Source organism: Penicillium riverlandense (assembly GCF_028828495.1).
Source record: "Penicillium riverlandense strain IBT 135883 chromosome Unknown utg000003l_segment0_segment0, whole genome shotgun sequence".
NCBI classification, from domain to species: domain Eukaryota; kingdom Fungi; phylum Ascomycota; class Eurotiomycetes; order Eurotiales; family Aspergillaceae; genus Penicillium; species Penicillium riverlandense.
Window position 1 is genome coordinate 463104 of NW_026643196.1, and position 14227 is coordinate 477330.

At 54.5% G+C, this 14227-nt stretch overlaps 9 protein-coding genes across 9 annotated transcripts; 4 read left to right on the forward strand and 5 right to left on the reverse strand.

The window, feature by feature from the left end:
- Positions 1-53: 53 nt before the first annotated feature.
- N7474_003797 (GMC family oxidoreductase) lies at positions 54-1733 on the forward strand (the record flags this gene model as incomplete). The annotated part of the gene is made up of 2 exons (XM_057195212.1): positions 54-260; positions 312-1733. 2 exons carry the CDS (start codon positions 54-56, stop codon positions 1731-1733), a joined length of 1629 nt encoding a protein of 542 aa, XP_057052608.1.
- Positions 1734-2199: 466 nt separating this feature from the next.
- N7474_003798 (tetratricopeptide repeat protein) lies at positions 2200-4215 on the reverse strand (the record flags this gene model as incomplete). The annotated part of the gene is made up of 2 exons (XM_057195213.1): positions 2200-3990; positions 4048-4215. 2 exons carry the CDS (start codon positions 4213-4215, stop codon positions 2200-2202), a joined length of 1959 nt encoding a protein of 652 aa, XP_057052609.1.
- A 301-nt stretch (positions 4216-4516) lies between these two features.
- On the reverse strand, positions 4517-5594 carry N7474_003799 (nucleic acid-binding protein; the record flags this gene model as incomplete). The annotated part of the gene is made up of 2 exons (XM_057195214.1): positions 4517-4949; positions 5014-5594. The coding sequence occupies 2 exons, from the start codon at positions 5592-5594 to the stop codon at positions 4517-4519; spliced, it is 1014 nt and encodes a 337-aa protein (XP_057052610.1).
- Positions 5595-6035: 441 nt separating this feature from the next.
- N7474_003800 (uncharacterized protein) lies at positions 6036-8829 on the reverse strand (the record flags this gene model as incomplete). The annotated part of the gene is made up of 5 exons (XM_057195215.1): positions 6036-6353; positions 6409-7119; positions 7172-8200; positions 8250-8667; positions 8717-8829. 5 exons carry the CDS (start codon positions 8827-8829, stop codon positions 6036-6038), a joined length of 2589 nt encoding a protein of 862 aa, XP_057052611.1.
- Positions 8830-9048: 219 nt separating this feature from the next.
- N7474_003801 (uncharacterized protein) lies at positions 9049-9396 on the forward strand (the record flags this gene model as incomplete). Its single annotated transcript, XM_057195216.1, has 2 exons — positions 9049-9172; positions 9230-9396. 2 exons carry the CDS (start codon positions 9049-9051, stop codon positions 9394-9396), a joined length of 291 nt encoding a protein of 96 aa, XP_057052612.1.
- Positions 9397-9524: 128 nt separating this feature from the next.
- On the reverse strand, positions 9525-11003 carry N7474_003802 (uncharacterized protein; the record flags this gene model as incomplete). The annotated part of the gene is made up of 1 exon (XM_057195217.1): positions 9525-11003. One exon carries the CDS (start codon positions 11001-11003, stop codon positions 9525-9527), a length of 1479 nt encoding a protein of 492 aa, XP_057052613.1.
- Positions 11004-11858: 855 nt separating this feature from the next.
- On the forward strand, positions 11859-12488 carry N7474_003803 (Gfo/Idh/MocA family protein; the record flags this gene model as incomplete). Its single annotated transcript, XM_057195218.1, has 2 exons — positions 11859-11898; positions 12013-12488. 2 exons carry the CDS (start codon positions 11859-11861, stop codon positions 12486-12488), a joined length of 516 nt encoding a protein of 171 aa, XP_057052614.1.
- Positions 12489-12691: 203 nt separating this feature from the next.
- On the forward strand, positions 12692-13210 carry N7474_003804 (NAD binding Rossmann fold oxidoreductase; the record flags this gene model as incomplete). The annotated part of the gene is made up of 1 exon (XM_057195219.1): positions 12692-13210. One exon carries the CDS (start codon positions 12692-12694, stop codon positions 13208-13210), a length of 519 nt encoding a protein of 172 aa, XP_057052615.1.
- A 198-nt stretch (positions 13211-13408) lies between these two features.
- Positions 13409-14149, reverse strand: N7474_003805 (putative GPI anchored glycoprotein; the record flags this gene model as incomplete). The annotated part of the gene is made up of 2 exons (XM_057195220.1): positions 13409-13969; positions 14027-14149. 2 exons carry the CDS (start codon positions 14147-14149, stop codon positions 13409-13411), a joined length of 684 nt encoding a protein of 227 aa, XP_057052616.1.
- Positions 14150-14227: the final 78 nt, after the last annotated feature.

Below are 14227 nucleotides of genomic sequence, written 5' to 3' on the forward strand. Positions count from 1 at the left end.
GGGAGACTCGCAAAAGACCAGTTCCAAGACATTGATGATTATCAGCAATTGCCATGCCCTCCTCTGCTGACTATATAATTGTCGGCGGTGGCACCGCCGGCCTGGTGGTCGCCAACCGATTGTCCGAAGACCCCAACATCCATATTGTTGTGCTGGAAAGTGGCCCAGACTGCACCACCGATCCTCGAGTGCACGATCCAAAAGCATGGCCGACCTTGCAGGGTTCAGAGCTGGATTGGCAACTGAAGACGGTACCCCAGGTGGGTAAATGTAAATCAAAGCCACAACGGCCATACTGATCATAAGTCTAGCCCGGCTTTAACCACCGTGAACAAATCTTTCCTTCCGGGAAGGTTCTGGGAGGTTCAGCTGCCATCAATGGGTTGGCATATCTGCCACCATCACCTGCCGGTATTGACGCATGGGCGCAGCTGGGCAACTCGGAATGGAATTGGGACTCGCTTCTTCCGTATGTGCACAAGTCCTATACGGTCTCTGCGCCTGATGCAGAGACCTGTAAGGAGATGGACGTGAAGCTGCAGACCACAGGCTCCGGGCCCATTCAGGTATCTTATCCTGTCCTGGCAGAAAAGACAAACCATGCCCTCCTCCAGGCCTGGACCGATGCCTTCCAGGACCAGGGATATGAATGCGCGAGCGACCTCCTATCGGAAAAGAAAACGGTTGGTCCTCGCCACTACTCAGCAGTGATTGACCCTAAATCTGGCCTTCGGAGCAGTGCCGATGGTGAGTATGGCATTCCAGCCATGAAGAGGCCCAATGTTGAGATTGTGACGGGGGCGTCTGTTCGTCGTATCGTGTTTTCCACTCCTTCCTCCGCTCTGCCCGTTGCAACCGGTGTCGAAGTCTGCATAGGTGGTCAAGTTCGCACTGTGGATGCAACGAAGGAGGTGATCCTCGCTGCGGGTGCCCTTCACACCCCGAAGCTGCTCGAACTCTCTGGTATAGGAGACAAAGAGGTGCTCGACCGCCTTGGGATTTCCCAGGTGATTGATAGTCCAGGTGTCGGAGAAAACCTGCAGAATCACGTTCTCAGCGTCTTGCCCGTGCCGCTGAGCGACATCCCTGAAGCCACAAACGCGGTGCCAGGCATCCAAGCCACGGCATTTGTGCGCTTGGATGCGCAGGAAAAGGCAGAAGTCTTAGCCCACGTAGCCCCATCTGGTCACGACCACGACCGAGTCATACGCTCAAGAATCGAGCAACCCGATGAAGCATCAGCGCTGGTGCTGTTCATAGTCGCGCCGGGCAATCTGGGCGTGTTGGTGGTGATTCCCTGTTTCCCTCTGTCTCGTGGAAACACTCACATCCACACCATGGACCCGGACTCCCAGCCGACCATCGATCCACGATATTTCAGTCAGGAACTGGATCTAGAGATCATGGCCAGGCATGTTCAGCACGCGCGGAAACTGCCATCTGCACCGGCCATGCGACGATTCTTCCAGGCGCCCGATCTCGAGGCCATGGATCTGAGTGCGATCAAAGAATCGCTGCGATCGAGTGCTCAGACAGCGCATCATTACTGCGGCACGGCGGCCATGTTGCCGCGCGAGAAGGGCGGCGTAGTGGATCAGAACCTGCGAGTTTATGGGACCCCTAATGTGCGGGTGGTAGATGCCAGTGTCTTTCCTCTGATTCCGCACGCGAATCCCCTAGCGACGGTGTATGCGGTGGCAGAGAGGGCTGCCCATGTCATCGCGAACAAATAATCATGAATGCAAAGACCGTCTGTTTCCACCGCAGGCATCTTGATAACGGTCAGTAGCTAAGTAAGCGGCGCTTTATCAAAGTAGTGGGTTAACAAAAAGATGGTCTTGGTAGCGCATTGATTCACGGGGCGGTTTGGGGCTAGCATCGGCCGCCATGGTGAGAAAGAGAATTGACGATGATCCAGTTGCTGGATGCAGGGGCAATAATAAAGATCAACAATGCCGACAGATTACCTTCGCCCCCTGGGCAAATTAAACCCAGCGTGATGAGCGTGTTGGGAAGTTGGCGGTCTTCGAGCATAAATGCGTCAAATATTCATGAAGATAAAAAGATGCCTATCTATATATCCTTTGAGAAAACCAGCCCCGAGTTAGATACAATGCAGCCAGAATCCAGTCGGCAGTTTCCGTAGGTCCAAAGGCCGAACAAGACAGATATCATATACATCCTTCCCGATGCCCAAGCCTAAAACTCAAATTCCTTGCGGAAGACATTCACATCCATACCGGCAACAACCTGATCGGCCAGATCGCGACGTCCCATCTGGCTGAAGACCCGACGCAGTGTATCGTACAGATTCGTGCTCTGGTTCTGGCTGATATGCAGCATGCGTTCGAGCCGCTCGTCGTCCAGACCATCAGGACCTTGACCGTCGCCGATGATCTCGCGAGCGCGCTCACGGCCCTCTTGTTCGACGACGCGGTGCATGGACAGCGCGCCGAGCAGATGCTGCGCAGCTTCCGGATAGCAGCCTATGTTGATGCAGGACACGCCTAGGTTGTAGCGGGCGCGCACGAAGTTCGGGTTGATGGTGAGGGCTTGCTCATATGCCTCGATTGCTTCTTCCGAGCGGCCTGAGTTGGCGAGCGTCGCGCCTAGCCGGTTCCATAGGAGATGAAGCTGCTCGCGCTGGTTGGTGGTGCCGGACTCGGTTGAGGCAAGCGCGGATGAGAAGCAGTCGACGGCTTTGTCGTATTCCTCTGCGCAGTAAAACAGCACACCGAGTCCGACTTGCACGTCTGGGTCCATCTGTGCTCCAGAGGGAGAGAGCTGGGCTGCTTGGATGAAAAGGTCTGTAACGCGGTCGTGCAGGAGCTGCCGGTCTGTGAATCCCAAGTCGGCATCCCCGGACACATCATTCGGGTTGATGATCTGCGGGTATTTGTGGGATAGCCAGCGCTCGAGTGTGCGGTAGGCGGTTGAGTCGTAACCTTCGTTGGTGTATGAGACGGCCAGACCCATCAATGCGTCCAAGTTCCCGGGATCGACCTTGAGAGCCTGCTCCAGTGCCCGGATAGCCGGCAGCTCCTTTTCGTTCTGCGCCTGCGCCGAACCCAACATCGTCCAAGCTTGCACATGTTGCGGGTCTTTCTGCACAGCAGCCTCGAATGCCAAAGCCGCTAGCGACAGATTGCCGCCCTCGCGCATGATCTTCACGCCTTCCTCAAACGGATTGTTGACAGCCTGGTAGACATTGTCCTCTTCGAACATGTAATCGCCCAGCTGCGGATCGCGGAACCGGGTGTTCAGGCTATCAAAGCCCTCCCAGTCATTCAAGTCCCCGACATGCAAGCTATCGGTGACATCAAAGTCATCTACCTCCTCGGCAAGCTTTCTGTTTGTCGCCGTCTCAGCCTGGACCCGTTGCCACACGGTCTCGAATTCTGAATTGGGCACTGACCTGTCCAGCTCGTTCAGCTCTGCCTCCATCGCCGCGTTGGCCTCGTCGTCCGTGCGCGTCTCGTTGCCAGCCGTCTCCATCTCGGCGAACTGTGCCTCCCAGTTCTCGTCGTCCAGTTCCACCATCCGGTTCTTGCCCTTATCCTGCGTCTGTCCCTCCATGGGCTGCTGCTGCATCGACATCGGCCCACCATATGACGGCTGCATCATGCCCATTCCGCCCATGCCTCCCATACCTCCCATATACCCACTCATCCCCATCGGCCGCTGATACCCGGCCATAGCGGGCGGTGTGGCGGAGGTCGCCGGGCTGGACATTCGGCCTTGCTGCTGGAAGCGCGCGAACTCGGCAGGCGTGAAACCCGACCCGTTGTTCATCTGTGCTGCGCCGGGAAAGGCCGCCTCCATGCGTGCCTGCTCGCCGCTATCAAACTCCGCCGCCCACCCGGGCGACCCGGTGCGAGGCGGTGCAGTCTGGAAGTTCTCGAGCTCGCGCCGCATGTGCTCCATGGCGAACGGCTGGGGAGACGGACCGGGTATTTGCTGGCCCGGTTGCTGCATGAAGTCGTCCATCATCTAGATATTGTGTTAGATTGATTCGGCTTTGTTCGGGAAAGCCATCAAACGACGTACCTGGTCCTGTCCGCCCATCATCCCCCGCGACCGCATACCTTCTTGCATGCCGGGCCCGCGGCCCACGAGCCGGTCGCGCTGGAGCGACTTGTCATCTTGGACGTGCTTGGTGAATTGAGTCAGAGGGTTCCCCGCGGTAGAGCATTCCGCGCCACCGAGGAACGACATGATCGAGGAGATGTGATGCAGACGAATATGAGAGTCAAGAGGGAGAACAAATAAGAAAGAAAGCAAATATAGAGACAAAGAAAGGACAAAGAGTCTGTCTGGCGGGGAGAATACAGAGGGAGACTGAATAATCGACGAGCCCCGGACTCCGACGTGGGGTTCGCCGAGCCGAGGTTGTCCGTCACGTGGATTAGTCAGGGCTTTGTATAAAATTGGAGAGACCGATCCGTGCGAGAAACAATATTAAATAATAATACATTCTAGGTACATGTATTCTCCGCGATCCATCATTGACTCCGGGTTACATCTCCGGCTCCTCGGGAATGGACCTCCGCTGCTGCATCTTCATAGGTGCCGCATAATTGAGCCGCAGTTTGCGGCCATAGGGATCCCTCAACGATAACATCTCCTTGGCCCGGACAGCACTGGGAACATCCAGGAACTCGACATGCATGAACCCACGAGGCATGCCCGAGCGGCGGTCCACGGGAATGCGCACGTCGACGATATTATGGATATCCTCAAATAGGGCATTCACATCCTGATCCGTCATTTCGTAGGGCACATTGCCGATAAACAGCGTGAAGGTCGGAGCAGTCTTGTCAATTTCAGAACGCGACATCGCCGTGTTGGCAAACTGCACAACAGTAGTTCTTCCTTCGAGCACCTGCATATGCTGTTGTTCGATAGCCTTCTCAGCCTCTTCGATGGTGCTGAAGCGGACATAACCGAAGCTGGGAAATAGTCAGATTGATGAATTCGTCTCCAAAACTCAAAATATGGAAACCGCGAACGCACCCTTTGCTCAGGCCCCGGTTATCATGAATAATACTCGCCATCTCCACAACCCCAAACTTCTCCATCGCCGCCCGGAGATCGTCCGCCGTCATATCGAAGAACAGATTGCCCACGTACACCGTCTCCTTGCGTTTTAGCGACTTGTTCAGCATTTGATGCCGCCGCGCCCGCTTTCCTTCCTCAGGTTTCTCGGACTCGTATTCCGCTCTGGCAGGGCCTCGTTCCCTCCCCGCCCTCTCAGGGCTAGGCGCTTCGGAGCTCCTCAAATTCGCCAAATTTTCTTCCGGCCGGACCGAGTCAGGTCGATCCACTTGGGATTCCTCTGCTTTTTCTTGGTCCAGCGGTGTAGGTGAACTAGAAGAGGAGTTCCATCGTGTCTGGAGACTGGACGAAAGAGCTAATCGGCGCTGCGCAAAAGGGGGCGCAGAGGGAAGAGAAAGGGCGCATCGTGGTAGTGCAGCCACAGTAGGCTTGAATGTCAACGATGATGATGACTTCAAGAGTCTCGTGGCAGCTCGGCTAAGAGGATGCCTGGTTCGGACGATGGCTGTTAGCAGTGCTTCTACGATGTGATTCTTCATTGTGAAACGCGACACGACACAAAGGGTGGAAGGTCAGAACGCAATGACAAAGTGGTAGTACTCACATCATCGTATACATCCGTGCTTTTGCAAAGACGAAAAGAAGGGTTCGCGGAAAAAGACAAGTGCTGGAATCGCGACTCGCGCTAAGGAAAAGTCTCTGGGGGATAACGGTCACGTGATCCCGCTTATCATGGGTGGGACAGCGAGTTCACAATGGAGCGGAGTAGATGTAGTAAAACGAAGCAGGTATGATACAAAGGAATCACAAGAAACAGTAGACATCGCTTTTTTCCACCGTGAAGTCCTCCCGTAATTTGCAAACCCCAAAAAGTCATTGATCTTTCCAATCCTTCTCAAGACACCAGGTCAAACAAAATCCCGACGCTAGAACATGAAGTAATTGTTCATAAAGAATCCAGAGAAATAACATACTATGATTCACGCATTTCCTTGGTCCCGGCTTGTACTTCCGGGCTGGGATGTCGAGGGCGTGCTAAGACTATTACCACCGCTATCGGGGCTGTTAAATGGCGGTGAAAATATGTTGGGCGCCCGCGGGTTATTGCCCTCGGATGGGAGGACACCCATGGCAGCGGAATAGGGTGTTGGGAACCGTGCTGAGGCCAGAGGACTAGATACGGATGGTTGGGACATGCCGACAGTCTGTGGAGTTGGCTGCCGTTGTGCGTCCATCATGTGCCAGAATTGGTTGCTTGTGTCAAGCGTTGGATTTTGGAGGTAGGTGTCCCACGCATCCTATGATCAGACAATGTTAGCTTTGCTATCGTGATGGATAATCCATCAAACTCACCCAGTCGAGGTTGACCTGCATGTCCGGCATCTGACCGAACATGCTACTGAACGGCGAGAGCGCACCCGAGATCTCGGTGGGATTGCTCATTCCCGCAGTTGGCAGGGGCGAACCCGTGGTTTTGAACATTGGATCCGGGAAAGAAGCCGGACCTGAGTTCATCGGACTCATCCCACTGCTCAGCAGACCAAGTGTCATGGCGGCATTCTGCTTCTCGTCCTGCGGCTCAAACGGTATGTTCGGCGCAGCCCCGTTTTCCAGACCTGGGATCGTGTTCAGTTTTCCGAGCATCACACCCAGAATGCCGGATGCCTTCCATGCTTCCATGCTTTCGTCTCCTAATTGATCCCATATTTCTTTCGACTGCCGGATCGCCGCCATCATTTCCTCGCGCCGCTCTCGACCCCAGGTGTACGTGTCTCCGGACGGCCGTCCCGCTGCCTGAAGCTGGAATCCGTGGTATAAATCAAGACAGACGATGGAGGCAGCAAGCAGGAAATCTGCTGATGTCAAAGACGAGACTCGGCCCAGGCCCCTGCGTAGGCGCCCCGACGGCCCATTTTCTACTGAAAGGATCTTCTGGAAGCTCAAAATATCCATGGCCGAGTCGATACACGTCCGTCGTGAGTATGTGAAACGGGGGTTATCACGCGCTCGTACCAGGTACGGTCGATGTAATACACATTGTGCTTTGTTATACACACTCATGATCTAAAAGTTGTCAACGTCCAAACCAGGCCTTCAACAAATGACGCAAACTTACACTGAACCGGGACGAGATGAGATTGGCCGGATCCAACTGGCACTCCTCCATGGGCCGAATTTGCAGATGCTCAGGAATCAGATCCCTTGCACGACGGAGATCGGCGTCGATTTCCATCACCTTGTCGTACGAGCTAGATGCAACCGAAGATGTGTGTTCGACAACGCGGCCAAAAGCCTGCGCCAGACGGCCTTTGGCGATCAGATACGAGATCGAGGTCGGCTCATTTAGCGGCCGTGGAGGCGGCAGCTCCTTGGAGTTTTCATCAAAATCGTCATCATAGAGATTCCGCGGCAGTTCCGTATCACTATCGGTGCTGCGAATCATACTCGGCAGTCCAACCTGAAATGAAAACAGCAGATCCGCAGAGCGGACAAAGGTCCACACGCGTCGTCGCATCTCGCCCTGGAACGGAGTTATGTTGGGGAACATCTTGGAGTCCCGATGATATCCCATCCGCATTGCCAGCCGAGTAATCACACCCGTCAGCACCCAAACGGAAACGGAGGCCTCTAGAGTCTGGGAGAAATCGCCATGCAGGTGGAACACGAGCGATTCAATGAGATAGGGGTATGGCTTTGTATAGTCCGCTAGGGTCAAGCACTGGGCCACGGAATTTCGAAATGAACTGGCCATGTCTATCGACTTGCCCCGGAACTCGGGAGGCTCGTCACCTTCCCGGCTATAGGACAGCATGGCCAGTCGCATCATGCCAAAGAGCATGCTGATCCAGACAATACAAGTTTGAGATGTGTCTTCCCAGTGTTTGTTGTACTGTGCTTGGAATGTAGGAGCATGAAGAACATGAGTCGCAGGGTCGTAGGTATTGAAGTAGCGGGCAACAAGCATATCACACGTGTACTTGGATGGCAAAGACGACAAAATTTCAGGCCGAGTCATGGGTTTCATGGCACCAAACAGCAGTGTCGACTCTGTAACATCCGTGGGCGGCTGATGACCCTTGACTTTCTCCGCCTGCTCCTCGTATTGTTTCTTGTGTGATGCAAAGAAATTCCGCACTTCAGAAATCTGTCCCACAGTTAGTATTTGGAGGGCAAATCTTTCCATCAAAACCTACATCATTCAGCACAGAGGCCCAGTGAGCATCGCTGATGTAATAGGACTTGTTGGCGTTGTCCACCTTCATGATTCCAAAGGACTTGGTAACCTGCTCTGTATCACTTTCCTCCGGGCCATCATTGCCATCGTCGTCAATATCAATATCAAACTCGTTCGAAGGATGAGCCGAGTCCGCGCTGCTATCCCCGGTGATCGCCGCCAGGGCAGCCGCCGGACCGGCCGACTGAGAGCCGTTGGTCATCAACGACAAGACCAAGCCTTCCAGTCGGTCGATGCGATTTTGCATATCATCGGGAGTGGTCGCCGTCTGCTGGGGCGCGTTCTTCTTGCGCGTGGTTGTCTGCGCATAAGTACATGACGCGGCGTCGCCGCGCTTGACGCAGTTCTCACACGGGTGTGAGCGGTTGCATTTCAGCCTGGATCACCATTAGTCCGATTCACCGATCGAGTCTCCGAGGCACTTACTTGCGGTGACGGCAGGGGCCGCACGACAGAGGTACGCGGTTGCGCTTGCGAATCACTCGAAACTCGGGCGACTCCACGCTCGAGGAGTTTGTAGAAGGCGGTGTCGGAGTCATGTTGTTTGTCGGGACTGGTGATCAAAGGGAAGAAAATTGGTAATCCGAGTCGATCAGGGCCACGCTCTTGATGTCGGGCCCAATGCGCGGCGAGGACCGCAAGCTCTCGTGTTCCGTGAGCTCAACCGGGCGGGGGACGGGGTTCAGCCTGGTTGGGAGCCCACAGTCGAATATCACTGGTAGTGGCTAAGCAAGATTTGGCCTCTGCGCCTCTATAAGATGTCGCGCGAATCCAGTGTCCCTGGCCAGGAATTGCGGGGCAGACCAAATCGACGGGGGAAGCCTGCAGTTCGCAACGGGGCAAAGTTCGCCGGACAGGGGGTCGAGATGAACACGGTGGAAGGTTTGTCAAGCTGACCGGAGATGCGCGCAAAGGGAGCAGCTGCCTGCGGACGAATAGTGGGGGGTTTATGGGAGAAGAAGAGATGGGAATGGAAGGAAGACAGGCTGGGGGCCAAAAGCAACAGCTCGCCAGGCAGTCAGGCAGGGTCGCTCGGGGTGTCTCCTGACGAAGAGAAGAGAGAATCACGAACAATAAGACCAGACGAGGACGATGATGATGATTAATCCTCTGCCCTCGTATCTCCGTTATCACCTCATGATCGCACCCTCGCCCAACCAATCAGCGACATCGCAGGGGTCCATGAGTCATCTCACCGCATCGCCGATCCAATAGATCAGGTGACGATCGGGGTCTATCCAAAACAATGCTTCAACGCCTCGTTCCACCCCCCACAGCCCGCCAGGTAGTTGCTCAAACTGGGTCGAACATCTTTCCAGACGGGATACGTAGGCTGGTAGGACACCCCTCGCGATGTATGATGGTCCAGAGACACTCGGATCGAGTGTTCCAGTCCCAAGTCATGAAGCTGGACGCGCATCCGATTGGGGTGGTTGCGAATGGCATCAAACACCACTCTCCACCGGGCCTCGCCGGGACTGGCGGGATAGGGGAAATAATGGATGATGATGTGCCGCAAGTTGTCGAGCCGCTGGAGCAATGCCGCAAGGCCCCGATCGGAGAGAAGGAGAGTCACCCAGATCTCCAGCACCTGAAGCTGGCGGAGATGAATGGTCGGTTCGAGCGGCCACGCCGGGTGCCGCGGAATCGGAAAGGCCATCTTGAATCGCACAAGGGTGTCCTGGCATTTGTGGAGCAGGACCGACAATGCACCGACACTGCTTCTTCGGGCCCCGTAGTCAAAGTGCCCGATCACTGGAGCGTGGGTTAGGGAGAACGGGGTGCGCCAGACGGGTGGAGGCGTCCACTCTGCCCGGTTCTGCACACTGAAAGTAAGCTCTTCGATACCATTGAAGCGGAGGGCGGCCCACCTGGGGTCTCGCTGCCAGTCGATGTTGAGCCCGAAGATACATTCGATCTCGAGCCGCTGGATTGTCACGCCAGTCATGCAAGTCACCACAGTCGTCAGAAGTGCATCACTGACGGGTCCTGCCAACCATTCGCAAGCATATATGCCGTGACTATTATCGTGTGGATGGGGATGAATTTCATAGCCCGGCGGGTGAGCAACGAACTCATCCTCGCTCGCATCCAACTCCGCTCGGCCAACCCTAACGGTGGTGACATTGGGAAGACTCAGAAGAAGAGTAGTCCATAACATGTGGAACACCCCCCTCATAAACAGTGCTCGGATTTGATTCGCTCGTACGCAGTAAGAGTTGAATGCGCTCATGACTTCTGCCTCTGAAAAGGAGCCTGCAGGAGCATATTTTTGTATCACGGCCAGCCGCGTGGGCCGAGAGAATGGTAATTCTGCTTGAGGGAACCGGGTACGGTCTCGCTCTGGAACAATTCGGTATAGTGTCTGCATGGCCACGATTTCCTGGAACAAATCCAGGTCCATGGCCCAGCTGTGATGGGTTGGCTCAAAGATGACCCGCTTCACAAATCTGCCTAGGCGGGGCAGATCACATATCCGAAGGAACGCGGCATGCTCAGGGGACGCCTTGATTCTGAGGGTGTGGAAGAAATGCCGATGAAGGCTTTCCGAATAGGCAAATCTCGGATGTGATAATCGCAGTGCGCCGAGGCATTTTTTGGTGTTGGGCGCATCAGAGGGAGATTTTATACTCCTGGACTCGCCATAGGACTCTGCCAGTGTTTCTATAAGCAGGTGGATGATATCCTCATTAAGACAGTCAAATATATGCATCACGAGAGGTAAGATGAGATCGGAAGGAGCGGTCCACGTCTGACCAGCTCAGCGTTCATTGAAGAGGGCGGGAAATTGATTGCCTGACTAGTGGCGGGAAACATCGGCTTCAGAATCAACTAAATCAACACCGACGTTCGCCTAACATTACTTAAGCAATATTGACAACCTCATTGCAAGAGAAGTAGTAGAGCAATAATGTTTGTTCGCGTTCACACTGTGTAAGAAGGAAAAGAGTGCCACCGCTTGCGTCTCTCATACCCTTCTCCCTTTTACATCTTAGTCAATATCCCCTCGATTAGACTCATGGGGCGCTCAAAAAGGACAGCCCTTTAGAAGTAGAAGAAGCGTCGTCGCCCAGCACGGTCCTACCGTGGGTCTGCTCTTATCCGAAAAAGAAGGTCGAAAGGCAGAATCCGAGTATTTCGACGAGGACATTCCAGACTTCCATGAAAAAAAGCAGTTTCGGAGCCATTCAACGATAACTCTGAATCCTGGGAACGCTACGGCATCAAAGCTCATCCATAGGCGCCAGCGGTACATCTATACGAACTACAGCATCATACCCTGACGTGATGGTCTCGTCACCCCAGCATCTGCATCATATGGTATCCATTCATTGCCAGATATCGATATGGTATCCACAGAAAATGCGATAACTAACCTTTCCCTATTTCCCTCCAGTGTACATACTGCTTCTCCTGCCAATATAGCAGCCATCAACCCACATACAGGCCACATTTCCTCTTCAGTTACTTCTTCATGGCCCTAGTCCTCCAAGCAGCCAGTTATATGCAGCAGTACCTCTGGTCATGGCTGCATGTAGCACCAAGTAAACGGCCAGACGCCTTGAAAATGGGCGTGATCGCAGAGTCAGATCTTGATCCTGAAACAGGTGCGTACATAGCTTACGGCCCCTGCCACAGATCCTTTCTACCTTATGTACAGGTTCGCAAGACAACATTAACAAAGAATGTGTTGTTCGAACTATGCTAACCATTACAAAAAGTCCTACACCCAGCAACCTCCCACCCAGGCTTAACCCTTCACGCCATCGCCACCCCGGACGCGCCCACAGCGGAGCGTCTGGCCTCACGCTTCCACTTTGCAAAGGCGTACGGCTCCCGCACCGCGCTGCTCGATGATCCCACCATTGCCGCTGTGTTCGTCTCTGCTCCTATTGGGCTGCGCTTTTCCAATGTGGAACTGGCTCTTAGAAAGGGGAAGCATGTTCTCTGCGAGAGTCCCCTCGCGGCGAATGCGAATGAGGTGAAGATCTTGGTGGACTTGGCGAAAGAGATGGGGGCTGTGTTGTTAGAGGGTGTACGTTACGACGTTATTCTCCGTCTTTACAGACAGGATTGCATTAACGGATCCGACGGAAGGAATAGGTCGATTGGCAGTTCCATCCAGCCGCGCATGCATGGCGCAAACTTGTCGATGCGCGCGAATCCGGACGCATTCTTCACTCCGAGGCTGTTATGACATCGACCCCGAAAATCCCCTTGAAGGATAGTCGATGGGAATTCGATTTAGGAGGTAAATAACATCGGCCTTCAATCTAATCAGATCGTATATACAATGTACTAATTGGACATCTCAAAGGTGGCTCAGCACTAGCCCTAATCCCAGCACTAGCATGCACGCGTTTCTCTTTACACGCAACAACGCCCGCAACTGTGCTCTCGATGACGGCGCGAGTAGCCCAGAAAGATCCGCGCATCGACGCAGCAGTGCACGCGCACGTGGTGTTCGAATATGCACACAATCACTTGGTGCACGGCCGGATATACACAGACATGGCGCGGTCATGGGCGGGCGGATTCGTGCCGCGCGTGTGGGAGCTGCCCTCTATCGAGGTGGAGACGGAGACGACGGTGCTGTTTTTTTACAACTTCACGCAGCCGCATCTGTATCACTATATCAGCGTCACAGATAAGAGGACGGGGAAATCGACGTATTATAAGCAATATGACGGGGGTCCATTGTGGGGTAAAGTGACCGGTTCCACGGGCGACAAGGGCGGCGAGAGCGGGTGGAGTACCTATCGATGGCAGTTGGAGGCGTTTGTGGATGCTGTGCTGGGGAAAACGCCTGCTTATTGGATTGCCGCGCAGGAGAGTGTGTGGAATATGGAAGGCGTGGATGCTATCTACAGAGCGGCGGGTTTACCGATCCGCGAGTCGAGTACTGGTGGAGAAAGATGAAGGAGTAGATGGAAGCGCTGCTTGAAAATTGGAAACAAAAAGGTATCAACGTGAAATTATAATAAAGTTAGATGTGCGTACACATATTATGTTCATATGCATAATTTACATCCGTGAGAAGAAGTTCAAAGTCCACCAACCCCTTGCAAAAGAAATGACTCGTTACCAGGATCTGATATCCGTATGTTGCTAGGCCAATCATGCCAGGGCAGCGGCAAGCGCAAAGAGCGCACCACCCATAGCCAGCATGTTGGAGGCACCCAGCGCCGGAGCGGCGTTGGGCGTCGTAGTCTTGGCAGGGGGGGCAGGAGTGCCCGAGGGAGCCACAGGAGTCGAGACAAGAGGAGTCGAGGCCGGGGCAGAGCTAGACGGGACAACAGAGCTGGTGGACCACCGAGGGGTGGACATGGGCGTCATCGTCGGGGTCTGGGTCGGAGTCGAGATGGGAGTGGGAGTCGAAGTGGGAGTTGGGGTTGAGGTCGGCGTAGTGCTGCAGGTGACCGGCATCCAGTTCAGATCCTTCGAGTCCAGGGTGGACATGCCGCCGGTGTGGGTTTGACCGTTGGCGATGTCCATGGCGGAGCACAGCGCATAGGTCTGGCCGGCGATGTTGCAGGACACGGAGGCCGAGGCAGTCGAGTAGGAGTACATCAGCTGCATCGACGTCGGCGCCGACATGGCGGTCATGCCCGAGCTAGGAATACCGCAGTTGGTCACGCCGTCGGCACAGGTGACAAGATAGGTAACCGTATCGCCAGACTAAAAAAGTCGAAGTCAGAATTTGATATTAGGTGCAAATCACCAATCAGTACACACCTCGCCGATCTCCTTAGCAGCAATTTTGCTTTCGTATCCGTGGAAGCCGGGCAGAAGCAGGTTCACCGTGTCAGCGGAGACCGCAGCGACACCGGCCAGAAGGGCAAGAGTCTGAAGACGCATGGTGGTGTTTATTTGGGGCGTAAGAAATAACCGAGTAAAAATCCGTTTCGGGAGAATGGCGGTTTTGGTGGGTATTGA